General features: G+C 44.6%; 1 protein-coding gene across 1 annotated transcript; it reads right to left on the bottom strand.

Moving 5' to 3' along the window:
* Window positions 1–8,557: 8,557 nt before the first annotated feature.
* Window positions 8,558–25,994, bottom strand: Arf3 (ARF GTPase 3). Its single transcript, XM_020176989.2, has 5 exons — window positions 25,798–25,994; window positions 13,463–13,704; window positions 12,515–12,625; window positions 12,168–12,292; window positions 8,558–11,439 (listed from the first exon to the last, which is right to left on the bottom strand). The coding sequence occupies exons 2-5, from the start codon at window positions 13,608–13,610 to the stop codon at window positions 11,278–11,280; spliced, it is 546 nt and encodes a 181-aa protein (XP_020032578.1). The 5' UTR covers window positions 13,611–13,704; window positions 25,798–25,994; the 3' UTR covers window positions 8,558–11,277.
* Window positions 25,995–27,662: the final 1,668 nt, after the last annotated feature.

Here is a 27,662-nt window from a genome sequence, read left to right on the forward strand (position 1 = left end):
AGTGGTTAAAGAGACAGGATTCAAACCCAAGACTCCAAGCTGTTTGCCCTTTCACCTAAGATATGTCTCCTTCCACTATCTAGGCAGTGTCTGACAGGCCAACCCACCCCAGGAGGTATCAAGGGGGCATCCCTCTCATACCTGTATCCACTCAGGAATCTTTACAAGAGGTTAGATAACCAAAAGAGGACAGGCAGCTGTCCTATCCTCCTCCGTGGGAAGCTAACTGGAGAACACAAGGGGCTATTTTCCTGTAAGAATGAGGTGAATCCCTGATCTTTTCCTCTTAAAACTGTCATTTCCTTTCTACTTTCACCATCTTTTTAAAACGGCAGCACATACAACCCTCTTACATTTGTGCAAGGGCTTCAGCTTTCAAATGAAATTTCAAATTATTTTAGGTGATCCTACCAGTCCCCTCACTGACCACCACTCAGGCTTTGGTACCAGGATTCTGCTTAACGACTACCATCAAGCTCAGTCACCAAACTCTTGGACAGTTCTTGGCCTTTTGTCTTCTTAAGCAGCTCTCTGGCATTCGGTACCATCGATCTCTGAATGCCCTGGCAAGTTCTAGACACACTGCCTACTAGGAATCTCCACTTAGGCGTTTGGCCAGCAGCCGACTCAACACATACTCCTATTCCATCTGCAACCTGGCCTTCCCTCCCAATTTTTAAATTTTTTTAATTTTTATTTATTTTGGCAGTACTGGGGGTTGAATCGAGGGCCTAACACTTGCTAGGCAGTTGTTCTATCAATCCTTTTCTGATGGCGCTCTGCTATCAGTATTCAGTATTCTCTGTATCTTCTCTCATCTCTCACATCCAGCCAGATTCCTTGGGTTCTCCCTCCAGTCTCTACAGCCCTTCCTTTCCATTCTCATGATTACCACCCTAATTAAGTCCTTGCTCTCTTTCATTTGTTGTTGACTTCTTGTTTTCAGTGTTGAGGCTTGAACCCAGGGCCTTATACATGCTTTGCTCTAGAGATGGCAAGATCTGTGCATCTCACTATGTGCAAATTATATCTCAAATTTGTAGAAACTGAACAAACACCCACAAAACTGTATTTCCAAATCTCCATTTACACCGAACAGTGTCATCTAAGTTTTGGCTAGTAAGATATAAACAGAAGTGTTGGGAGTATTGCCTTGGACTTCCAAGAAGGTTCCTTGAAGGAAGCTAGCAGGAACTGTATCATCACATGCTTCTCTCCTTCCTCTCCCACCCTTCCTTCTTTCTGCTGTCTGAAATGCAAATGAGATAAATTATTTTCTAGCAGCCACATTAGACCATGAGGTGACCATGAAAATGGAAGCTACGTCCTAGGATGGTGAAACAATGGAGAGCCATGATACCAGCCCCTGGATTGCCTACCATCAGACATATTTTAACTGTGATAGAAATAAACTTTTATCACTTGTTTAAAAATACCACCTAAGGGAGAGAACAATGAAGGCAATGTAAATAATGTATAACTCTAATCAGAATTGTCACTATGAACCCCTCTGTATAATGACTATATCTTAATAAAAAATTATTTTTAAAAAATCCCACTTAAGCTAGCCACCTTTGGCTCACGCCTATAATTCTAGCTACTTAGGAGACTGAGATCAGGACTGGGTTCTGGCCAGCTGAAGCAGAGTTCATGAGACCCCCATATCCAATATAAGCAGAGCAAAATTGACTGGAAATGTGGCTCAAGTAATAAGAGTGCCTGCTTTTTAAGTTGAAAGCCCTGAGTTCAAACCCCAGTCCCATCAAAAATAAGCCCCATTCCCAGCCTCTCCCTACTTTAGGTCATTCTACACATTGCTGCTATCTATACCTGCACGTTACCTGTCATGTCACTAAAAGCTCACCATAGCTCCACATAGCCCAATGAATACAGATCTGACTCCCTGATATGTCAATTAGAAGCTTTGTCACATATTAGCACTCACTGTGTGACTGGCTCACTGCTTTGAAAGGCTTTTCACTCATCCACATCAAGAAGATGTCATCTGTATAAATGAAGTGACACTTCTGAACCTGTAAATTAGCTTTGACAGCTGAAGTAGGCTGTATAAGTATTTTTGTGGACTGAAGTTTAAAAAAAATTTATTACATTATTGTTGTACTGGGGTACACTGTGACATTTACAAAAATGCTTACTATATACTTAGTCAAATACATCCCCTCCATCATTCTCCTGGTTTTTTGTTTGTTTTTTGCAGTACTGGGGCTTGAGCTCAGGGTCTTTACCTTGAACCACTCCACCAGCCCTGTTTTTGTAAAGGGTTTTTTGAGATAGAGTCTCTCAAACTATTTTCCCGGGCTAGCTTTGAACCTCGATCTTCCTCATCTCTGCCTCCTGAGTAGCTAGGAATACAGGTGTGAGCTGCACAGCTGAAATTTTTTGTAAATATACAGATACATTTACAATGTTATTTGAATGACTTCTTATAAATACTGTGACTCTATACTTGTCATTTTCTATATGTATATTAAAATTAATTTGCCAGAAAAAAAAAGCTTTTATCATACAGCCCTAATTTGCTTTTCTAAACTGGTCATTTATCCCATTAAACTGAAAGACTTGCTGGGCACCAGTGGCTCACACATGTAATCCTAGCTATTCAGGAGGCAGAGATCAGGATTGTGGTTTGAAGCCAGCCCAGGCAAACAGTTCAAGAGACCCTATCTTGAAAAAACCTCATCACAAAAAAGAGCTTGTGGAGTGGCTCAAGGTGTAGGCAATGAATTCAAATCCCAATGCAACAAAAAAAAAAATATATATATATAGGGAAGCCTTTCAGAGACAGGAGCCTCATGTTTCTCATTTCTATATCCTCATTGCTTCTGACACGTAATATTCACTAAATGTTTACAGAAGGCAGCAAATCTCCTACTCCTGGACTGTGGTCTGGCTTCAAAGGAAACTACATCAAGTGTTTCCACCTCTGTGCCCTAGTTCATGCTCTTCCTTTCACTTGCAAGTTCCCTAACAGATAAAGTTCCAAATACCTCCTCTGTAAAGTCCTGATTCTCTTAGGTAATAGTGGCTTCCCCTATTTGTGAACTTCAGGTATACATACACTCAGGGACATTATTCTGTTTTTCTTTGTGTTAAGTATACCCCACTCCTCCCTTCCCATCTCCCCCAAATAGTCAGCTCACTGATAGCAAGAATAATGTTGCGATTGTGCCTAGAGCCCCCTAGGTTCTAGCTGCACAATACCCTCCAAATAACAAATTCTACACAATGTGGTTTATTTGAAAAAGTAATTAAAGAGAAAACATTAAAAAGATCTATCTTACTGTGGAAAATCTCTAAAATATACATACATATATATATATACATATATATATACTCAAGTAAAAAATCAAGTAGCAGAATAATACATGTGATGTGAGCAAATATATATTTTAACCCCTTCTTAAATGTGTGTAGGTTCATTTAGAAAGAGAACTGGAAAGATGCATCCAAATACCTCACTGAGGATAGTTAGGTTTGGGGATGGGAGTGGGAAGAGTACAGGGGAACAAATTCCACATACTCTGTATATTTATATGTTTAGATCTTTTATGATAAAAATTACTTTGATTATAGGGCTGGGGGTGTAGCCCAGTGGTTAAGTGTTTGCCTACTATGCATGAGACCCTGAGTTCGATCCCTAGTACCATAAAAAAAAAAGGGCACATAGTGCTTTCTCACTTGTAAAAATTACTTTGATTATAGAAATTTTAATTAAAATATTAAATGAACAAGATGTGTACCAATACAAGGGAATATGTAGGAGGTATTAAATGAGTTATACCAACAGAGGTAAAGAAAAAGCCCTGTTGTTAGAGAGATCAAAGGCAGCTTTATGGAGGAGGTAAAACAAGCTGCATACTTAGGTGGGATTTTTCTTTTTTTTTTGGTGACACTGGGGTTTTGAACTCAGGGCCTCACTCTTGCTAGGCAGGCACTCTTAAAGCTTGAGCCACTCCACCAGCCTTTTGTGATGGGTTTTTTCGATATGGGGGGTCTCAAGAACTATTTGCCTGGGGCTGGTTTCAAACAGCAATCCTCCTGATCTCTGCCTCCTGATTAGCTAGAATTATAGGCATGAGCCACCAGCACGTGGCTTAAAGTGGGATTTTTAAACAATGAGAAAGTGATTAAAGGCAAAGGGCCAGGCATTTACGGAAAATAAATATACCAGATTGACTAAAGAAAGGGGAGAGAGAGAGAGAGACAGGAAATTAAGGGCTGGTTGTGGAGAACCTTGAGTGTAAAACTAAGGAGTGGGAATACTTTGACTGTGTCTGAGCACAGGAGTGCCTATACACACTGCACTAACATAGAAGTTACCTAAAATAGTGTCACGAAGGTAGAAGGCTATCATTTAGATCAGGAACCTGAATGGGAAGGAGGCACGGGTGGAATAGGAGAGGGTAGTAGTGGGAAAGAAAAGGACAGAACTATTTCAGACAACAATGTCCACCTGCAGAGGGCAGCCCAGACCCAGGAGGGACCAGGGAACGAACTATTTCCTTGAATCAAGTTAGAAAGAACCTAAAAGAGAAAGGTGAGGTGGTTCTGGGAAAAGCAGCAGAACTGCCTCAACCCAGGCTAGAAGCACAACTTAATCAGAAAACAACTCCTAGAAAATACTTTACCCTCACAGGTGTCTTAGTTCAGTTAGCACATCATTTACTCAATTTATCCATTCATTCATCAAATTTGTGTGATCAGGTGTCAGCAGATCGTGGCACTGCTTCCTCCCTCCCCCCTTGCTGCTGGGGTTTGAACTACTCCTTTGTTTTATGGTACCAGAGATAGAATCCAGGACTTTGAAGCATGCTAAGCATATGACCCTCCTCTAGCTATGCTTACACACTCAATCATGTAAGAATAAAAGTCACCTCCCACCCCACTCTTCCCTTATGGCTGCTCTACCCAAGAAAGTATTATCCCATCAACGCAAGAGCTGGCAAAGGCAAAAACAGATACTCCCCTTCTCCCATCTATAATCTAAAGCCAAGAGAGTGCCCTTCTTTAAGTGCCCTTATTAATAAGTACCCTTATTATATTCAGAACTCAAAAAGAATCCCTATGGTTCAGGGCCCTAAGTTCAGTTCTCCAACCCTTTTAAGTCCTTGTACTCAACACTGTCCTAGGATGGCTCTCAACAATTTGTTTTTAGTTGTTGTTTTGTGCAGTGCTGGGATTAAATTTTGGATCTTCCATATACTAGGCAAATGCTCTGCCACTGAGCTACATCCCCAGCCTCTTCAACAATGTATGGGATGGAGAGGTGGAGGTGGGAGGTAGGGCACAGGTAAACAGGCTCATTTCCAAACCTCCTGCCTGGACTGAACTTACTACCAGACAGTTCTCAATGTGCCTGGCTTGTGGGATAGGGTGGTGGAATAAAGTCTGTTTATACACAACTGGTCTGCTCTGTGCTCAGAGAGCCAGAGTTCTGCCTTGAGTGTCCTCTCCACCCTACACGTCAGCTCAGAAGACACTTGGCTTCTGAACAAGAGCCCAGACACTCCTGTGAATCTCAAGGCCCAAGTGACACAAGCAAGCACTCACCTTCAGGTTTCAAAGCGAGCAGTCCTAAACCAGCGTCCTCACTTCCAGACCCTCACTCCCTTCACCATACTCAGGCTTCTACTTAATTTGTCCTAACCCTCTTTGCCTTTCTCAGGAACTCAGGGTCATTCTTACCCACACTGGCAATCAGTCAGGAAATCCAATTAGAAAGAAAAACCTGCAGAGGAAGGAAGGGATCTAGATTGTCACTCCCCAGTGTCCAGCACACTACTCCATCTCTCTAGCTACTAGTTAGAAAATGACAGTACTGGACTCTGGCCCTCCCACCTCTACACTCTTCAAAACTGGAAAGAAGCTCCTTAGCATTATGACAGCCTTCCCAGGGGCACCACTCCCTACAGTAAGCAACAGGAAAGGGATATCCTCTGCACAGTTATTCCCCAACTCCCAATATCCTAATGTGCACTACAGATATCCCAAGAGTCCAGAGCATTCCAGAAATGGATTCCTAGAGGGGACAGGGGAGGAGGAGCTAAGAAAGGATAGATGGGATGAATTTTTTTTGTGTGTGTGGTACTGGGGCTTGAACTCAAAGCCTATACCTCAAGCCATTCCACCAACCCTTTTTTGTGAAAGGTTTTTCAAGATAGGGTCTCATGAACTATTTGCCTGGGCTGGCTTTGAACTGCAATTCTCCTGATCTCTGCCTCCTGAGTAGCCAGGATTACAGGCATGAGCCACTGGCACCCAGCAGATGGGGTGAATTTGATCAAAGCACATTATATACATATAGATAAGTATCACAATGAGCCCCTTTGTACCCCTTTATGCTCATAAAAGTTAAAAGAAATGGATCCCCACTTCCTCCCTCAGTATAGTGATCTGACCTATTTTTAATAAACACCTAAAAACACAGAAGGCACTAAATAAATACTTGTCAACTTTCTGCTATAACCAGTCTAGGCACTTGGACGGGCAGTGGTGAGTGCAGAAATCCCAAGAGCTTTCAGACTTTGTGCCTCAGTTCTAAGGAACTCATACACACTTGCACTTACTGATACCACCCTTACACTCTGGAATGAAGGGGAGAGTTTTGCCCTTCATCCCACCTGGGCCAACCCAAACCCCTCTATGCTCTCCAGACTTTTTGGAAACTCCTTTGTCTAGATTATCCTGAAATGTACCCTGAATCCAGGCCCTCTGTCAAGTGATGCTGAGGAGCTATTCATGTTCTGAAAGATTGGTTGCTATTCCTTCTAGAGCTGGGTGCTAGGCATTTTCTTATCAGGTTCAGTCTCATTTCATGTCTCCCAAAAGCTGGGAGTTGTAAGGAACTGCCACGAGAGGGCTCCCCTCCACCTCCTTCCTGGTATCCTTAACTGAGCAATGACGTACAAAAAGAACAGGAACACTTTTCTAAGTTTTTTAGGGGTCAAAGATCCCCCACTTGCCTGTCATTCAGTTAAAGTGTTCACCATTATTACTGTCTTATGAAAAAACTACAGAGCTGAAAGTTACCATTTATTAACACACAAATAAAGCATTCGGTAAAGATGCTTCTAAGTTATTAGCAACTTGTCACCAAGTAGGACCTTGGAGGAGCCTTGAATAAGAAAAAGTATCACCTGATTTTCAGATTAACTGGGTAATGCTCAAAACTAAAAGGCTAATACATGGATGTCTGGTTGGAGTAGTTTGAAGGTGACATGCAGGCAAGAAGTACTGGTTCTTAGCTGAGCCCATGCCTGTAATCCTAGCTACTCAGGAGGCAGAGATCAGAAGGCTCAAGATTTGAGGCCAGCTGGGGCAAATAGTTCAAGAGACCCTATCTCAAAAATACCCAACACAAAAAAGGGCTGGCAGAGTGGTACCTACCTAGCAAGTGTGAGACCCTGAGTTCAAACCCTTGTACTGCCCCCTCCAAAAAAAGTACTAGTTCTTGAGGGTGATGACTTATTAGTAACAGGAGAGAGGCTGAAAAGGAAAACTGGCAAGGAAGGCATCAGAGATGTTAAGTAAATACAAATTATACACTTCACACAGGTACTTAGGGCTCTCAAATTTATTATATGCCTAAGTCCTGTCCTTTTCCTACCACAACAGGTTAAGAAAACCTCTGTATTCAAAGTTTAAGAAAGTAGTAAGAGGGACTGGCGGAGTAGCTCAAGGCGTAGAGAGCCTGCCTAGCAAGCGTGAGGCCCCGAGTTCAAACTTTCAAATCCCAGTACCACCAATTTAAAAAAAAAAAAAAAGAGATAGAGAGAGAAAGTAGTGAGTAGGGAGGCCTGCCCTGGCTCATCCAGCACCATCCCTTTTCTTTGCCTGCAGTCAGACAATAGCAAAGGGGAACAGAGCAGAGGTGGGAGAAGGTTGGGGGACTGGAGGCTTTATGGAACAGGTCTATTCCTTAAGATATTTGTACAGTCTCTGGATGAGGGTTGGCTGACCCATATGCCAGAAGTAAGTGTTATGCATGACCATCAGCTGCAAATGGGTCAAGTTCATTACAGTGCACAAATACTTACCGTTAATGCTTATTTACTGACAAAGTCCAGATCTAGATGAGTGAGGTGTCTCCAATCTATGTATGAGAGGGACTACATTCAAACTTGAAGCACCTGATGTATAGGAACGGGGAGCTCTGAGAATAGAGGAAGTATGGGTACTCCAAGTTCAGAGCCCTCCAATCACTGAAGTCCCTAACGTCTACCAACAGGTGGTAAATATGGCTAAGTTTGGGGCTAAGCATTTTAAAACTAAAACAGCAGAGTCACAGAGCCCTCATACTCTGGTGTCTGGCTCATTAGGACCCTCCCCTGGGGGAGATGAAAGGAAAACAGGAGGCAGTGTTCCTAATAGGCCTAAGGTTGTCTGTCACCTACTCTCTATCTATCCTTCAAGTAGGCCCTTTCTCACTCTGCCAAGAAAAGGAGCAGTCTGGAGAGGGACCAGAAACAGAACTACCTTCACCATTAACACTGCCACACAGTTGCTGCACATCAAGGATGAAGGTCTGCTACAAAGCTGCATAAAACAAGTTTAATTTCCAACCAGGGTCACAGTCATTTCGTTATCCCACATTTGGAGCAATGACAGAGAAGGTGAGTTATTAAACATATACAGTCTACATTCCAGAGGGGGGGAAGGGAAGAAGAGAAAAACCAGTTCAGAACTGCAGTTACCACTATAACACCACAAACAAACTTTGGAGGTTGGGGGAAGGGGAAGTTCCCAGGAAGAATATTGGAACAAGGAGAAAGCATAAAATTAAACCCACCTGAGGAAAGTAGGGAAGGGAGTGGGCAGAAATGGAATGAAACACCCAATCCCAAAAGAGCTGCTAGATGAATGGGAATTTAAAAAGGATACCCCTACCCAAGGGCCATGGGGCCAAAGATGCTACTAAGATCACTTACTACCTGCTGCTGGACATACCTGGAGCAGCACCAAAGGCAATCTGCAAGGCTGCTTCCTAATACCCATGGCCTCAGATTGGCCTCTGGAGCCCCAAAAAATAAGAGGGAGGGGGCAAGGCCTAAATGAGGAAAGCCTATTTGGAAATGGCATCTAACTAGAGAGGGTCAAATAGGGAACAAGGCAGGAAAAGAGGCAAAGTCCTCACCAACCACAAAGATACAGAGGAGCAGGGCATCATAAATTGGGGGGTGGGGGGTCAGGAAAACAAATAGTGAATGAATTGAGAAAGCAAAGGAGAGTTCAGAGAGAAAAATGCAACAGGGCAGGACAAAAAAAAAAATCCAGAAAAAGAGCAAAGAAAAAGTATGGAGGGATGTATCAGTGAAATCAGAGTAATGATCCATTTTAAAATGAAATAGAACCTCCAGCACCCCCCACACACACCACACACACCCACACATACCCACACAAAATACACAAAGGCCTAGAGAGCAGGACACCTGCGTACACCCACTGTATCTTGGGTAAGTAACTGGCACTGAGGGAGACACCCCTGGAACCTCTTTCATAGTTGAATCTGGGGTGGGGTTGGGAGTGCAGCCTGCTGTAGACAAAGGTGTCAGGAAGCCTGGCCCCATGGAGGGGAGTTCAGAACAGCCCTCTGGGAAGGGGCTCCTCAGCCATGCTATGGAGGAACCTGGGCCCTGACCTTAGCAGAAAGATTATAGGTAGCTGTCTTGGAGCTCAGAATGCAGCCAGCACACACAGGAGCCCACAGAATAGCCACAGTTTCACAGCAACTGCGGAAGTCAGAACCCAGGCCATGACCTTAGGGACAAGTGCCCCTGAAGATGCAGTAGCTTCTGAACGACTACATAATAACGGGGAGGATTCTGAAGACTACTACATCCCACCAGAGCCAACAACCACTTAGGGTCCTATTTCCTCCACTCCATCCCCCAAACCCATTTATAGAAAGTGGGTGAGGAAGACCATACAACGCTGCTGAGGGGAAGGGGACAGCAAGGTTGGTGTGAGGGCCTGTAAACAACAGAAAAACTATTCTTTAGTTTGTCCTGGACTGGAAAGAAGAAAATCAGCGAATAGGAGGGTTGATATTGAGGTCTGCTATGTCACCCCCCTACTACATGGCTTCTCTTTAGATCACTCAGGCAGCCCTGATCAGGCCAACAGGACTACTAAGTGAGAAAATTTCTGACAAAGTACAAATGAAACCACTCAGCTCCCAAGATCAGGAGAAGGGGGAGAGGCACAGGAAGGCATACCTTACCTTCTCCTAATAACGAGGTCCTGAGGCCCTCCCCACCACACTGCACCTCATCCCTCCATGCCGTGGTACCAAACACTTATCAGTCTTGCTATCCCCACTGCCCACTCAAGGTCCCGAGGAACAGATCTAACGATGGTAGGGGAAAATCAGTTGGATACTGGGCCTATAGGAGTAGGTTCCTTTCTTCTCACACTTCAGGTCTTGGAGTGTGAGGAAGACACACATAAAAGCAGAGCAGCATGACATCTCCTTGGGAATAGACATCTAGAGATTAATGCCATCCCCTATCCTCAGAAGGATGGAGAAAGGGGTAGAAGATGGTGATGGAGAAGCCATCATCTGTCCTATCATCCAGGAATGCCTGCAGAGGAGAGGAATGAGTCCCAAACTGGGGCATTCCAGCCTGACTAAAACCCTCCCACCTTTATCTCACTAACACAGAAGGGGCAGATGACAGGCTCCAGTGGGCAGTGTCCTGGCTGCAAGCCCTGAGCTGCACCTCCCCCCTCCCCCTGGCCCCACATATATATCTCTCTATACATGTATATACAGGCGCACACATGCACGCACACACAGAGAGGCCCGTGCAATTTCCATGTAGAATAGGCAAAGGGTGTCGAAGGAAAGATGGAGTAGGACAGGGGCCTGGGGGGACAGGGAAGGGACTCAGATGCTAAGAGCACAGCAACCAGTGCCAAACGAAGCAAACGGAGAATACCCCACTCTACTTCCTGAAACCCAAAGAGTGGGGGGGAGGGGGAACCATCCCATGAAACCATAACAACCTCGTTTTTTTGTTTAAAATCCAGTAAATTGGAATGATTCACCATCAGGACAGCAACTAGGGACTAGTCATGTCAGTGGACAGGGCCAAGAGGTGAGGAAGGGAAGAAGGGGAGGCAAGGCTCTTTTTTGGGCATGCGGACATGATACCCAGGGCCCTAGCCACACTTGCAATGGGAAGAAACGGGTAGGACTGGGGTAGGGAGACAACAGGTATGTGAGGGGTGGGTGGGGCAATCAGGGCTTCCTGGCTCTCACTTCTTGTTTTTGAGCTGATTGGCCAGCCAGTCCAGGCCTTCATACAGCCCATCCCCACTGGTGGCACAGGTGGCTTGAATGTACCAGTTGCGGTGACGTAGGGAATGCAGGCCCAGCTTGTCTGTGATCTCAGCAGCATTCATAGCATTCGGCAGGTCCTGGAGTGTAAAGAAGATACATACAAAGGTACCTCAGGATCTTTCAAAGGCTTCTGGAACACTCAACTACCAAAGAGACATGTACCAGCACCTTCTTCTCTTCCTTCATCTTGGGAAATCCAGACCAAGATCTGAAGGAGTTACTTTGTATTAGTTATCCTAGAATACCAGACCCAACACACTAGATGGTAATTTCATTGAGAAGTTGGAAACCAAATATGGGGTTGGTAGGGAAAAGGGGTGATTCAGACAGGCCACAGAATCAAGTCTGTCTAACAGCAAGAGAGAGAGAGCAGTTCCACTAAAGTACACAAAAGGGAAAAAAAAAAAAACCCAAAAAACTGATGTATCTACCATACTAATTCCTGAGGACTAAAATGTTGCTAAATAAAGCTAGGTAGGGGACAAGAAGAAGGGCATAAAGAAATCAACTGTAGGCTGGGCGCCGGTGGTTTATGCTTATAATCTAGCTACTCAAGGAGACAGAGATCAGGAGGATCGTGGTGTGAAGCCCTGCCTCGAAAAAAACCCTTCACAAAAAAGGGCTGGTGGAGTGGCTCAAGGTGTAGGCTATGAGTTCAAAAAGAAGAAATCAACTATTCATATTTCCTATACTTCCAAAATCGAGAGCAGCATCACAGGACTTCCCATACAATGAGCCCCAAAGCCCCATGATTTCCACAGCCAGGCTGCCCTCTCCCAAATTCAGGGATGGGGAGAAACCTCACTTGTTTGTTTGCAAAGACAAGGAGCACAGCATCCCGAAGCTCATCCTCTGCCAGCATCCTCATCAACTCTTCCCGGGCCTCATTTACTCGCTCCCGATCATTGCTGTCGACCACAAATATCAAGCCTGGGGAGGCAGAACATGGGCTGCACAGAGATGACAAATGTTCCCCTCCCCCATTACCAAAAGACAGCACCCCCCCCAAAATATTTGTTCCCTTTCCTCCTTTTCTTTATCCTCAGGAGCTGCAGTAGAGTAAGAGTTGGGTCCCATAACCAAGAAAGACAGCCACACTTTGCTCATACCCAACCACCCCATGCCACACTTGGGGACATTCATCTGCCATACCTTGGGTGTTCTGGAAGTAGTGTCTCCACAGGGGCCGGATCTTGTCCTGGCCACCTACGTCCCATACTGTGAAGCTGATATTCTTATACTCCACCGTCTCCACGTTAAATCCTTCGGGGGGTATGGAACAAAAAGAAAACAAAACAGGCAATGGCCACTTGACCTCAAACACAACTTGTACAATGCCCAATGAGTTTGGTCCTATTTCCTCCTAGCCTTGGTTACGACCAACCTAAGACTTCCCTCAGACCTGGTAATCCTTGACCTGATAGCTTGAAGACCATAAAGACAATCTAAAGAGAGAAGTCAAAGAGGATGAGAGGGTCCAGTCAGGAGGGTCACAGCTATTTGGGTAATGTGAGTCAACCTTCCCCACTTGTCCACTCAGACTTTGGCTCTCTATCCCACAAAGAAATGACTCAGCTTCAGTCCTGTACTTCAGACACCAGTTTGCCTAAGCAAAGACATGGGGGCTGAGAACAACGAAGACTGAGAAGTGAGCTACATCCTGGAGCCCTAAATACAGAACAAAATGAAAATGATGATCCAGAGTCTCCATCTATGAGGCAAATGTTCTCCTCCTATAGGGCAGGCCTTAACCAGGATCAACCACTGAAGATCTAAACCAAAACAATTCAGGCCTCTGGCAGGAACATCAAAGCACTTCACCTGCTTTACAAACAACACAAAAAAGGAACAAACTCTAGTGCCTAAGGGCAACTGTTGAGTGTCAGACTGCCAAAGTTCCTGCATCAGGGAGGGACAGGGTAGGTAGGCAAACGGCAGCTCCAGCATCTGCGAGCAACCTACCTAGTCATACTTTTCTGAGGCCCACAAAATGCATGGACCTCCCTGGGGAGAAGAAGCCAGGTGGGGTAATCTAGGATCAGGCCCCTTGCTCTGCCTCAGTCATCAGCATGAAAAGCCCAATACGGGCTGTGCCCTTACCAATGGTAGGGATGGTGGTGACGATCTCCCCCAGTTTCAGCTTGTATAGGATGGTGGTCTTTCCAGCAGCATCCAGGCCCACCATCAGGATACGCATCTCCTTCTTCCCAATCAGGCTCTTGAGAAGGTTTCCAAAGATATTGCCCATGATTCCAGCAACTGCTTTCTGAGGACAGTGGGGCCCAAGTGGGAGTCAGTGGCAGTCTGGTTTCAGCCTGTCTCTGGTAATGGAGAACTTGATTCTAGGCAAAGGAAATGCAAATTCATTACCGCCATTTGCTTGTCAGGACTTCATGTACATGGAATTTGCCGAAATCATAGCTGGAGTTCATTTATTACAAACTGAGAGCCTGAGGGGACTGTGAATACCAACTCCCACTCAGACACATCCTGAGTTTTTGGAAGCAGAGACAAAGCAGTGCTCCTTGTTCTGCCATTACCTACTGTGTGACTTAAGAAAGTTACTTCATTTTTCCAGATCGGCACCTGTAAACTCAGGGGTTTCAACTTGGTAATTTCTAAAATTCCTTCAGTTCTGACATTCTATACTACACCCCAAGGCATTGCAAGATCATTTATGCCCTTCCCTCCCCCAACCTTATCCTGAGACTTCTGGAAAGGGTGGGAGAGGAGGGAGTGGAATGAGGAGTGGCTCACTGACTCCTGAGAAGGTTCAGACTTGCCATGTTCCCAAGGTTTACGTTCTCTGTTCTAATCAAGAGACTCTGCTTCTTCCTTGCCTGTAATTCTGCAACTCCACCTTCCTTCCATACAAATATAAGTAAGAAATAAGTAGCATTCCTAAAAGAAGCTGATCATTTGTACAGTGAACTGCCTGCTGCTAAAGTTGCGCCCTTGTTCATACAACAGCATAGAAAAGCTGGGAGAAGGTTGGGTGAAGCTATCCTTTCTTCAGCAAGGAAGATCCTAGGCCCATTGTTGCCCACCCAGGGAGAGCTGTTCCACATGGTCACCAGCAACAAGGCAGTCCTCTCATTCCCTGCTTCTTCCCTAACCCCTTCAGCCTATTCTCCACATTGTAACCACAGTAATTTTAAAACAAAAATCTAGTCATGTAGCTTCTCTGTTCAAATTGCTCTGCTAGCTTCACAGCTCCCTTTTAGTAAAATCCAAACTCCACGCCATGGCTTACAAGGTACTGCAAGATCTGCATTCCCCTGCTTCTCAACAGCTCTCTACTTTCCACTCTGCTTACTCTTCACCAATTCCCCAACACTTTCCTGCCTCAAAGCTTTTGTACTTTCTATTCCCTCTGCCTAGAATGTTCCTCTACTAAAAAAACCATCATGGATTACTCCCTCACTTCCTTCGATCTGTTCCAATGTCACCTATCAAACAAGCCTTCCCTAATGACCCATATAACACACACCACTCCCCCTTCATTATTTATCCTACTTTTCTTCGTAACTTTTATGATCGGCTGACACATTACATCATGGTTTCTGCTATCTTGTTTTACTCCTCCTACTATAATGTCAGCTCCTTAAGTGTTTCCTTCACTGCTGTGTCCCTAGTCCTAGAGCAGTGGCTACAGCAAAGGTAAACTACTCCTCACGTCTCTACTAACTTCACTGGCAGCTCACACAAATTAGATGCTTTATTCCTGGTATATAGTAGCACTTAACAAATAGCTGCTAGAAGGATGGGGGGGGCAGCAAGAAACATTGTCAAGACACAAAAAACCTATCTGCTCATCCCAACCACTGCCTCCAACCAACAAAACAGTAGAGTCATTCATTCATTTCCTCTCCTCTCCCCTCTCTTCTCTATGGCACAGGACAGCCACAGAAATGCATTTTGAAACAATCGTGAAATAGGAATTTGGAACTACCAGTTCTCTGTGCCTGCAGGAAGCATGCGTCAGCAAGCAGCTTATTCAGCACTCACCATATGCCAGCTGCTGGCAATCTGTATAGTCTGGGAACCAAAGAAAGACACATACACACACCCCAAACCCAGAAGATGAAGAAATAGGTCAAGACAGAGTGCACTCAAACCCAAGAATGTGAAAGATGGATAGCAAAGACTCCTACTTACAAGCTAAAGCATGGGGGTTTGGTGGGAGTTTTAGTTGTTTTTCAAAAACTTCTTCAGGCTTGTTTGTTTTTTGTTGTGCTATGATTTTCCTACTCAAGTTTGCAGCAAATTCCAGACTAGTGCAAAGAAGCCAGATCAACAGCCCCTGGAGACCAAAGTACTAGTTTGTCCAAAAAGCAGAAACAGTGAGTGTTTATGGAGTGTTTCATCTTCAAAGGCCTCTTCAAACATCTGTTAACGAGCCAGGCGTGGTACTCCCAGTAGGTTCCCTAGATGAGCCCTGCCCTGACCCACAGAGCTCACATCCCAAGGAGAGGACCTGGCTCCACCTTAGGGATTGACCTTAGCCAGGTTGCCCACTAGCCATCTTCCCTGCCCTTCCTGCCTTAACCCACCCAGGCAAACTCCTGAGGACCCCTGAGCCAGGAGAGGACACCTGTCCAGCTAGTAAGATTAGATCACTGGTTGGGCACCAGTGGCTCACACCTATAATCCTAGCTACTTGGGAGGCTGAGATTGGGAGGATCATGGTTCAAGGCCAGCCCAAGCAAAAAAGGTTTGCAAGACCCTATCTCAACAGAAAAAAGCTCATGCCTGTCTGTCATAAAATAGGATTGTGGCTCAGCCCAGCCTAGGCAAAAAGTGAAACCCTATCTACCAAATAACCAGAGCAAAAAGGGCTGGAGGCATGGCTCAAGCAGTAAAGCACCTGCCTAGTAAGCACAAAGCCCTAGACAGGCACTGTGGCTCATGTCTGTAATCCTAGCTATTTCAGGAGGCAGAGATCAGGAATGTCGGAGTTCAAAGCCAGCCCTGGGTAAACAGTTCAAGAGACCCTATCTTGAAAAAAATCCATCACAAAAATGGGCTGATGGACTGGCTCAAGGTGTAGGACCTGAGTTCAAACCCCAGTACCACAAAAAAAGATGGATTAGCTCACACCAACCCTGGCAATCTGTAATAGTCACACTTCTAGCTCTACAACTATCTCCTTCAGAAATGTACTTTTGGGGGTGGGGGAGTAGGACTGGGGTTTTGAACTAATGGTTTTGCACTTACAGGTGATCTACTGCCTTGAGCTATACCTCCAGTCCATCTTCAAAAATGCAAACTTTCCCCAATTTATAGCATCCATCCTTTGCTGTCCTTCATGACCGGAACTAGTGTTGATTAAACAATTAAGAATGTTGAGTATCATGATCAGTAGTTGAAAAAGACAAAAGCAATCAATACCCCTTGCTCCAGAACATGTAAGCATTGTCCTTTGTTTTGATTCTCTCCTAAGCCATCATGCTAAAACTCTTGCTTCAAAAGCTGACCCTAGGGCTAGTGAGAGTGGCTCAAGTGATAGGGCGCCTGCCTAGCAAGCATGAAGTCCTGAATTCAAACCCCAGTACTACCAACAATAACAACAAAATGCTGACATCATATTACACTAATTCTATTTCCTGGCATGCCATATTAGCCACATTAAGGCTTCTGAATGTGAACCCACATCATTTTTCCTTCTTTCCTCCTTTCGTAAGTCTGTACCTTTATTGTCTCTCTCCAATTAAACTGTGTATTCTCCACTGGTAAAGACTATGTCCTTTATTTATTTTAGAGCTGTCTACATTGCCAGTGCCAAGACCACTACAGGTGTTCAATCAAGCATACTGGCTTATTCAAGCCTCATCTAGGATGTCCTTAAATCATTTCTTCTGTCCAGTAGTACCTGGTATATGTAATACACAGATGGTTGCTTAAATATGCTGATTCTCAGCCATTTTCCACACATAGCTGACCCCAGAATTAGTTTGGGAATGCCATAAAAGAATTAGAAGATTAGAACTGGTGAGATTTTCCTTTGTCGTCTAATACGCAATGGAGTTGATGAGTATCTGATTAAATATCTGGTAGCTACCATGTTTCTCAAGGCCCAGGGTCTTGAAATTAATGGACACGATGACTCTCTTTAAGTATAATCAAGAGCTTGAGCATTCAAAAGGGGATGCTGGCTTTCTGTCTTGGCTTTCTCTGTCCGTGCCAATTATCAGACAGCATGCTGTTCTACCACTAGGATAGTAGCAGCTTTCAGCTTTGTACCACCAACACCAATCTTTGGCTATATAGCCAATTCTTTCACCAGAATGCATTCCTAGAAAATCTATAGGAAGCAGAATGTCAAAAAAACAAATAAACCCTGGACTATCTCCTGATGTTCCTTATAGCCTATAGTTACTCTCTTTCACCACAGACGGTACTCCAGTGTTCATAGGGCAAAATGCCAGGGATCCATTGGCTATTAGAAACCAGGAATAGTAAAACTGAGCATGGCACAAGATGAAAAATGGAACACTAGTAATATCTTTTCACAAAGAGGGTACCTCCACATTCTATTTTACAGTCAAAAATAATAGTTAAGAACTCCAAAACTGTGCATCAAATTGTATTGGAGCACTGTAGGACACTGGCTAATTTAAAGCTCATCTGAGGATGTCCTCACCCAAGGAACACTCACTACCCATTCTTCCATCACATGAGAGGCAGACTGTTGCTGTAGCTGACTGCTCAGCCATCCAGCTTTGTGTGTGCACGTTGCAGGAACATGATTAACTCAATCCAGGCCATTCTGAAAGTCACAGCCCAGTCTGTCAGACATACTTCTCCCACATGATTGCAATGCCAGACTACGCTTGTGTCCCAAGACAACTCTGGGGGTACTCCTGACCTGGCACTATCCCCTCCTCTTCAGGGCCCAATGGAAGAAAGAACAGTCTCCCAAACCCTCTGCTGCCAGGCAGGGTGCAGTAAAAGCTGCTGTGTTTCCAGATAATTTTCAAATTAAGATATCACTAATAGAGAAGCCATTTTTAGCAGTGTTAACCAAAGGACTGATACAATTTAAGTAAACAAAGCAGGCTATGCCTGTATTTAGTTTTCTTGGTGCAGCTGGCTTGTGACATCTTGTAAACTCAAGTTTTTGTCTCAAGAACACTGAAATCAGAACACAAGAACTCCCAGATGAGTATCTCAGCAACTCTTATTGTACTCAAAGATTTCCCAAAGTCAAAAAATCACTCCTGAGGTCAGATTCCATCCAAACATCAAACTTTTTTTTTTGGCAGTACTGGGACTTGAACTCAGGGCCTACACCTTGAGCCACTCCACCGGCCCTTTTTTTTGAAGTTTTTTTTTTTAAGAGATAAGGTCTCACAAACTATTTGCCCAGGCTGGCTTCAAACAGTGTGGCTTCAAACCACAATCCTCCTGGTCTCTGCTACCTGAGCAGCTAGGATAATAGGCACAAGCCACCAGGGCCCGGCCTCACATCAAACTTTTAAGAGTATACTGAACTAGGGATACAGAGAGGTAGATCATTTCTACCTTCATAAAACTTAGTCTAATGAGAAAGACAGACTAGTTAAGCAAAAGATTATAATAAACAGTGTGAGTGGGGCTGGAGATATGGTTCAGTGGTAGAGCACTTGCCTAACACACACAAGGCCTTGGACAAGGGTGAGGTAAGTATAGTATTATAGGTTAATACTATGCTTAAAAACTGAGGGGTAAAGCCAGGAATGCAGTACATGTTTGTAATCCCAGCTCTCAGGAAGCTGAGACAGGAGGATCAAAAGTTCAAGGCCAGACTAAGCTATAAAGAAAGATCCTACCAAAAAAAAAAAAAAAAGACTGAGGGGTAAAGGACAATTCTCAAACATTATTTCCAAGTTACACCTGAACAGACCCCCAAAAGGAATAGGAAGTAATCAGACAATAAAGAAGGAATGAACAAGAGTAAACAGTGTGTAAATCCAATGCAAAACAGGGCTGGTGCAGTGACTCAAGTGGTATACCACCTGCTCAGCAAGTGTGAGGCCCTGAGTTCAAACCCCAGTGCTGCCAAAAAAAAAAAAAAAAAAAAAAAACTCTAGTCACTGGGAGGCTGAGGCAGGAGGACTGTTGAATTCAAGGCCAGGCAGGGCTATACAATGAGACCATTTCAACAAACAAAAAACCTCTCACTTCCATCCAGCCTCTGGCAACCACTATTCAACTTTCTGCATACCTCATGGAAGTGGTATCATAAAATATTTGTCTAACTTATTTCAACTATCCGTCTTGCTAGTTTAATAAATCCTGTTTGATCCACATGTGTTTTCTACTTTTTGCAACTGATGCATCCTAACTGATGTATCTAAGGAGAAAGTGTTCAGTGGAATAGGAGAAAAGGCCAAAGGAAGAAACTTGTAACACATCATCATTTCAAGTACTAGGAAGAGGGCTGGAGGCATAGCTCAAGTGGTAGGGTGACTGCCTATCAAACATAAGACCCTGAATTAGTACCACCACCAAAAAAAAAAAAAGTAGCTTAATGGCAAGAAAAGGAGGCCAGGAAAGACAGTAAGAAGCAACCAGAGACACAGAAGGGAAATCAAAAGGTTAAAACATCGTAGACACATATGATGAAGAACATTAAAACAATGGTGGGTAGGGCTAGAGATGTACTTCGGTGGTGATGGTAGAGCACTTGCCCAACATGCGTTATTGGGTTTGAGATGGAAGTGGAGTGGAGGAGGGTAAAAAGATGGGTCAAAGCCTATAGAAAGGACAAACTAAACAAACCCGAGAGGTACCTACTGCACTAAGCAATCAGTGACAACTTTGATATAAATTTAAATATATCTAAATAATACAAGGCCCCATTTAACACAAGTAGAGATGTTTATACTTACACTAGAGTTGTTGAACCAGTTTCCCTTATAGTTAGAAACAGAGATTTAAAAAAAAAAAAAAAAAAGCAAAGCAAAGTTGGCTGTTCTGAGAGCAGCGTTCAAGACTAAAAACAAAATTCTAGTGAAGCCTCCAGTACACCAAAACCTAAAGGTAGTTTCAGCTATCAAAGGAAAGATACGCAGGATCCTGAGCCCTCTGTCTGAGGAAGACCCAAACACCTGGGAAAGGCATAGCTTTTTCCATAGACAACCCTCAGCAAGTGAGTCAGGACAGCACACAAGTTCTATTTCAGAATACATGGCCAAGTCAGATAAAACAGTGACTAGATAAAAACTAGACTCGTTTTGTTTCTATGGAACACTGGCACTATCCTCTGACTGAAGCTTTTTTTTGTGTATGTGATACTGTGGCTTGAACTCAGAGCCTTCACCTTGAGCCACTTCACAAACCCTTTTTTATGAAGGATTTTTTTGAGATAGGGTCTCACGGAACTATGTGCCTGGGGTTGGCTTGGAACTATGATCATCCTAATCTTTGCCTCCTGAGTAGCTAGGACTACAGGCATGAGCCACCAGCACCTGGCTTGACCAAAGCTTTCAGCTTGCCCTAGTCTTAGAATCTGACCGGCTTATTACTGGTCCCTCTCCAAATATTCTATGGCTTCTCCTATCTCAATTCATGGCTATTTCCTAATTACAAAATTGCTGAAAATCTATCAGTTGCTCTGGGTCATTAGCCAAAAGCCTCAACAAACCTTTGTCCCCAATATGGTCCCATAATGCAGGTCATGATAGAGTTGACAGTGAACAGGTCAAACAGGAAGCTCGGTTTGGACGAGGCCAACTACTATAAACAGCCTAAGGATACAAAACACAGAAGAGCCAACTTTAGGGAATAAGAGCTATCTGTGATCCCTTAGCACCTCAAACATACTTCTAACCTAGGACTATACCACAATATGACTTATTCATGTTTGTTTTACTTTTCAAAGCAGAAACTTCCCAAAGTACTTCAAATGCAATACAGGCCAGCTGGAGATGCTGATCCCAACAGTCAATGAGCAGTGGTTGGGATGGCTGGAGCCCTTGGACCAAGTCATCTCAGGTTTCAAGCAGCTGTGTCTATCTACCGCCATTTTCTGCATATGCCATGAAGGAAAAAGGCTAGAAAGCATTTTACTAGACTGTGAACTCTGTACCTGCAATGTTTCATATCCCCAGCATTCAGCACCACAACTGACCTTCAGCTAGTGACTGACTGATGTGTTTGCTGAGAATGATTCCACTGAGGATGGCAAAAACATCTGTAGGATCAGATAATGTTCTATAGATGACCCCCTGATCCACTGCCTGTATTTGACAAACTGGAAAAGTGGTTTCCAAGTCCTCAGAGCCCTAGGGTTCCTTAGATGGGATGCAGAAGCTGCCTAGAAAGACAGGTGACCACATGAGGGGCTCTAATTATGTTCCCTACTCTCCACCACCACCAGAGCAGCCCCACTGCCCGGATAAAAACATTTTAAGTATTAGACTTCAAGTAAGATTTTACTAAAGGTAAAGTTTGAATGTTTTATTAAAAGAAAACAATATAACAAAAAGCAAATCCTCTCCTAAATCTTAAATTCATGTTGAAGTTTAAACATTCATGTTTGACACTCCTATGCCTAAGTTAATAAAGGAAGGAATATGCCAGGCTCTCAGGCTCTCAGGCTCTCATCAGCAATGGGAGAGCGAAGCTGGCAGAGTGCTCAAAGGGTAGAGTGCTTGCCTAGCAAGCATGAGGCCAAGTTCAAACCCCAGTGCCATCGGGAAAAACAAAAACAAAAACAAAAAACAAACCTATGGTGAATGGGACAGTGAAAAGGTACCATAGGACTTGCCATGCTCAGTCATCTCACCTTTTTTCAGGAATAATGGTGGATCCCGAAATCTTGAGTCATTCTCTATCTGTGAGAATCCAAACGGTGTGATGGATTCTTTATAGAAGTCCATGACAAAACCCTAATACATTCACAGAATCCTTACCTTGTTCAATTCTTTTCCCAATTCATAGTACAAAGCCTTCACTTTTGTCGAGCACTTTCCAAATGTTCCCCATGTCTTTTTATTATCATAAAGCTTTATTAGGCTGGGTGTGGTGATGCACACCTATGGTCCCAACTTCTTAGGAGGTGGAAGCAGGAGGCTCTTTACATCAAGGGCAGCCTAAGCAGTTAAAAGACCCTATCTAAAAAAACAGGATAAAAACAAAAGGTCTGGTGGAACAGCTCAAGTGACAGAGCTAGAAAGTACTATATACCCAGTACTATAAAAAATTAAAATAAAGCTTTATTAGCATACCTACTGATATGTACCATAGATATTGGAGTGGAGTATGGTAGACGGAATTACAGATATCATAAACTCTGGGCCTTAACACAATATTGCGAAAAAGATACTCAGAGACAAACATTTTACAAAGATAACAACTAAACAAAAAGAACAGTCCATAAATTGAGGATCCTGATGTATTACTGACTGAGAACTAAAATAAGGGAACCCAGGAATCTAAATCTCTCAACTTAGGTCAATCAGGATGCTCAACCATTACATCAGAGTCATGCTGACTTTCTAAGTAAACACTATTCTTAAGTCCCCACATCCTCACTGTGTATCCAAGTTGACAGTTCAGGGCCCCTGCACTGCTCCAGCTTTACCTCCCACTCAGGCAGCAGGAGCTTCCTCTGAGGTTGATGCTGAAAAAAGACTTCACTGCTCCTAAACCTTCAGCTAACAGAGAAAGTCATGGTAACAATCTACATAGGCACCTCAGGCGCCAAGTTGTTCTTTTATAAATCTCCTCCCTGTTAAGGCAGCCCCACTGTTCATATTATAATTACTATTATGATAGATTATTAATAGTAGTTAAATTAACATTTACTTGGTGCTTAATATGTGCTCAGCAAACTACTAAGTGTTTTACATTTATTATCTCATTTAATTCTCATGACAACCCAGTTTGGTAGATACTATCATTACCCTCTTTACAAACAAAGAAAATGAAGCTAAAAGAAGACAAGTAATTTTTCCGAAACTATGTAACCAGTAAATACCAGAGGCAGGATACAAACCTAATTTTATCTGATTCCAAGGCCCACTTTAATTACTACACCATTCTGCCTCTAAATATACCTACAACCAAAATGGTGAGGAGAACCAAACAAGGTGATATGTTTTGACTCTCAGGCCTCTTGGCATCCCTTTCTAAAGTTATATGGGGAAGCAGATTCCAGTTTCCCTCAGTTACATACTCAGCTTTTAACAAACCTGATTTTAAAGGAGTTCCTCCTGGTAACCAATAAATCCCATCTTCTATCCTCTATGACCCTTTGTGCACTTGAGGCTTCACTTATACTCATTCCAGCCTTTATTCTTGCATTCAGTGTAACAGCTACTACCATTCACAGGCACCAACTCTGTGCCAGGCACCACATTCACACATCAGCCCTTCTCCGTAGTCTCTAGGATCCCCTTTCACAGACAACACTTTAAAGGACTTAAGTCCGATGGAGAGACCGCTTTGTCCACCATAGGGAAGAAGGAAATCCAGAATTTCAGGTAAGTAATGACTTTGTGTCCTAGTAATATTTTCTTTCAAGGTCTTAGTTTCCCATTATCTATGCCAGTTGTGTGCCTCTTAGGAGAGTAATGAGAAGACAACTTCTTAATTATGAAGATCAAGAGTCTTTATACCCTTGCTCAGCTATCTCCAGTCATTTTCACTGACAGCCTAGCCATCTCACCTCCACTCCCACAACACACAAAATTTTTGAGACAGGGTTTTCCTATGTAGCCCAGGCTGACCTGGAATTTGTTATGTATCACAGGCTGGCCTTGAATTCTCAATCCTCCTGTCTCCACCTCCCAAGTGCTGAGATTACAGATGTGTACCACCAGGCCTGGACCTCCTTCCCTTCCCTTAAACTATAGTTCTAAACCTTATTGAGTTCTATACATTCACATCCTATGCTCATCATGAGTGCCTACTCTGTGATAGGTACTGTAAAAGACAAAAGAGGTGATCCAATTCCTGCACTCAAAAAGCAAGCACACACATAAAAATTTTGACTATGCAGGATAGTAATACTACGCTAGGTGGCAGGGAGGTATGTGGATATATGACACATGGCAGCCTTTCCTGGCTGAATTCAAGGTCAATGATTCATTCTGTGAAAATTTAAACCTCAGTGGATCAAGCGTCTTTCTTGGAATGTGCTTTTACCGACAAGTTATTCGAATTCAGGTCCAGTGCTCATCCACTGACCACTCCCGGTCATAACAAGAGGAGACACTACCCTAACAACAGACCTAAGACAAAATGGAAGGAAAGACTCTCCATCTGACTGGAGACAGTGAAGGAGTCTATGTAGACACTAGATTCTATCCTGTTGCACTAACCCAAGCAATCAGACTCCTGCAGCACCCTCCTTCCGATAAAACTTTCATGCCATAGAACAGGGGTGACCCAATCAAGCAGCAGAGACAGGTTTTACATTACACTTCTCACTCACCCCGATGACCTCACTATTTCTTCTCACTCCTGACCACATACCACATTCCGGGCCAGCAGTAATACAACCCAAAAAGAAAGGAACTCCCCAAAAGGGCGAGTTACCACTTAGCTAATCAAGTGACCCGCTTTAACAGGGAACTTCACCTCCCCACTACCCCTCCTTCCTTCCGACTGGCGTTAAGCAACGGCTCCATTTTCTGTTCCGGGAATCCTGGTACTTCCTAAAGAAAGAAAGCGGATTGGAAGACACAAACTCAGGGCCAGTGACAAGATACTCCCTCTTCCTGCGAGACCGCCCCCGCAACGCCTGGGGGAGGAAGGCCCCACCTCTCTTCACCGAGCGAGCTCAGATCCCCTTCCCCCTTCTCCTGCCTCCTCACCACTCTCTTCCCCACCTGCTGCCCTCTTCCCAACCTGCCTTTCCCAAGACCCGAAAGCGCAACCTTCACCAGAATAGTGCGCTGGGGTGCCCCACTAGTATGCCCTGTTGTTAAACCCCAGTCCCCCTCCGCACCCCTGCCCCGTTATGGGGGGAGGGGTGTAAGCAAAGCAAGGCTTTTCTCCAGTCTCCTACAGCTAAGGCGGGGGAGGGAGAAAAAGACAGCAGCATTCCCTAGCTCTTTAACGGGAAAAAAAAAAAAAGATACAGACAGCCCCACCGCCCCAGCATCACCTCTCTCTGGACATTTTTACTCCCTCTCAACCCCAACCTATTGAAAGCCCACCTTCTGCAAGCAAGGAAAACCTAACTGCAGCCCAGGTCGGCCCCTTCTGCGCGGCAGAGAACAAATCCGTGTGCGCCCCCCACCCCCACCCCAGCTCCGCGTCCTTCAAATGCTGGGGCTGGCTGGCCCGATGCCCCCTCTCGGAGCTGTCGGATGGGAAGGACCACACCGCCCCATGCCTGGCAAAGCCAGGCGGAACTGAGGATGGGATGGCTGTCTCTTCAGCCCCCACCCTGACCGAGCCTCTTCTCTACGGGGACCCGCCTTCCCTCCCCAGCCCCTCACCTGTTCCAGCTCTTGGCTTAGCCGCCGCGACCGCCGCCTCCGCCCCCGCAGCTTCCGCCTGGCTTTCGCTCCGCTCCCTCCGGCTCCCCAAGCCTACTTCGGACTGCTCCACAGGCCCGCACCCCGGCTCCCTCCTTCCTTCCCTCCACCTAGCACCGGAAGCCGCGACGGCGACAGGAGCTGTGCGGCGAACCCCCACCCCCAGCCCGGGATACTTCCCACCTCCACGATCGCGCGAGAGCTGCGCGGAAGCCAGCGGCAGTTCTCGCGAGACCCATCACCATGGCAGCGACTGCTGCAGAGGTAGCTGGCGCTGGAGCCGAAGTCTGAACGGGTGTGGGGGCTGGAGGCTGCTGCGGGCGGCGGAGGCTAGAGTCGGGAGTCGGAGAATGGGGATGAGGCAGTGGGGACTGAGGTGAGAATCCCTAACCTTAGGACCCTGTCTGGAATTTAAGGACTGTGGCCACCTACTAGCTGGGTTGGAGATTGAGGTTGGGCTAAGCGGTGCAGAGGATCGCACCAGCAGCGGAATGTGGGTGATTCTTAACTGTTGGCCTACCTTACCGGTCTTCATCTTTATTAATCTGGTCTAACTGCGCATACACACACACACACAAAGCCCCCGATGCACCATTGTTGCTGCTCACTATTCTTAAAACTAAGTTACTACAAAGTATGAATTCAGATCCTTTCTTGAGCTTTTTTGGTGGTGCAAGCTATAATCCCAGCGCTTGGGAGGTGGGGGCAGGAAGATGAGGAGTTCGAGGCCAATCCGGGCTACATAGCAACACCTTGTCTCTAAATAAATAAATATATTTTTCCCATAAGGAGAGGAGGAACAGTGTTGAACTAAAGGAAACACCAGGACTCTGGGCCAATTGGGATATTGGATCTTGAAAGACAAAGGTGTGGTCTAGCTAGATGAAATCTATCTAGATGAGTACGGATTTTAGTATCCCAAGGAAAAGTGAAGGACTTTGCACCATGTTTCTCACTTCCTACCCATCCCCACCTCCGTCACACTCCTTTTTGCACCTGGTGGAGACATGCAAAACTGCTTTGGAACAATCGTAGCTATGATAGAAGCTGTGCTAGAAGGGCATTAGTATTGCTAAGAACAGAGGTTCGTATGTGCCATCTTTCCTCATTTACTGCAGTATAAGAGAATATATGACTCTTCTCTAAAGCTTGAGTCAAAATTGTCACTCTTATGAATTTGTTGCCTGTTTCTTAACTCTTTCCAAGAACAACTGGGCTGGTAGACATCCACACTACGTCGATGTCTGTTCTTTGCCTCATCAATCCCTGGTTTTTGCACTTACCAGATTACCTTTTTTTTTTTTGGCAGCACTGGGGTTTGAACTCAGGGCCTCATGCTTACAAGGCAGGCACTTTTACTGCTTGAGCCACTCTATCAGCCCTCAGATTCTTCCTCTTATTCCAGTCTTCCTTCTGTCTTATGTTAACCTGAAGAATAATGTGACCCTTGAATATTGAAACCAAGAGGATCCTAATTTAAGATGGTGAAGGCTAGGCATTGGTGGCTCACACCTGTAACCCTAGCTACTCAGGAGGCAGAGATCAGGAGGATCTTGGTTCAAAGCCAGCTCAGGGAAAAGCTTCACAAGACCCTATCTCAAAGATACTTCTCACAAAAAAGGGGGGGGGAGCTGACAGAGTGGCTCAAGGTAAAGGCCCTGAGTTCAAGCCCCAGTACTGGTAAAAAAGATGATGAGGGATGAGATGGATAACAAGAACTTGTTTGTGACAAAGTGAATTACATCTGCTCAGGGTCACTGCTATTAAGGGCCTTTACCCTGCTAAACTGGGCTTTTTAAGACAAAAGACTGCAATATAATTACACA

This window comes from Castor canadensis, chromosome 8 (genome assembly GCF_047511655.1).
Source record: "Castor canadensis chromosome 8, mCasCan1.hap1v2, whole genome shotgun sequence".
Classification (NCBI taxonomy): Eukaryota; Metazoa; Chordata; class Mammalia; order Rodentia; family Castoridae; genus Castor; species Castor canadensis.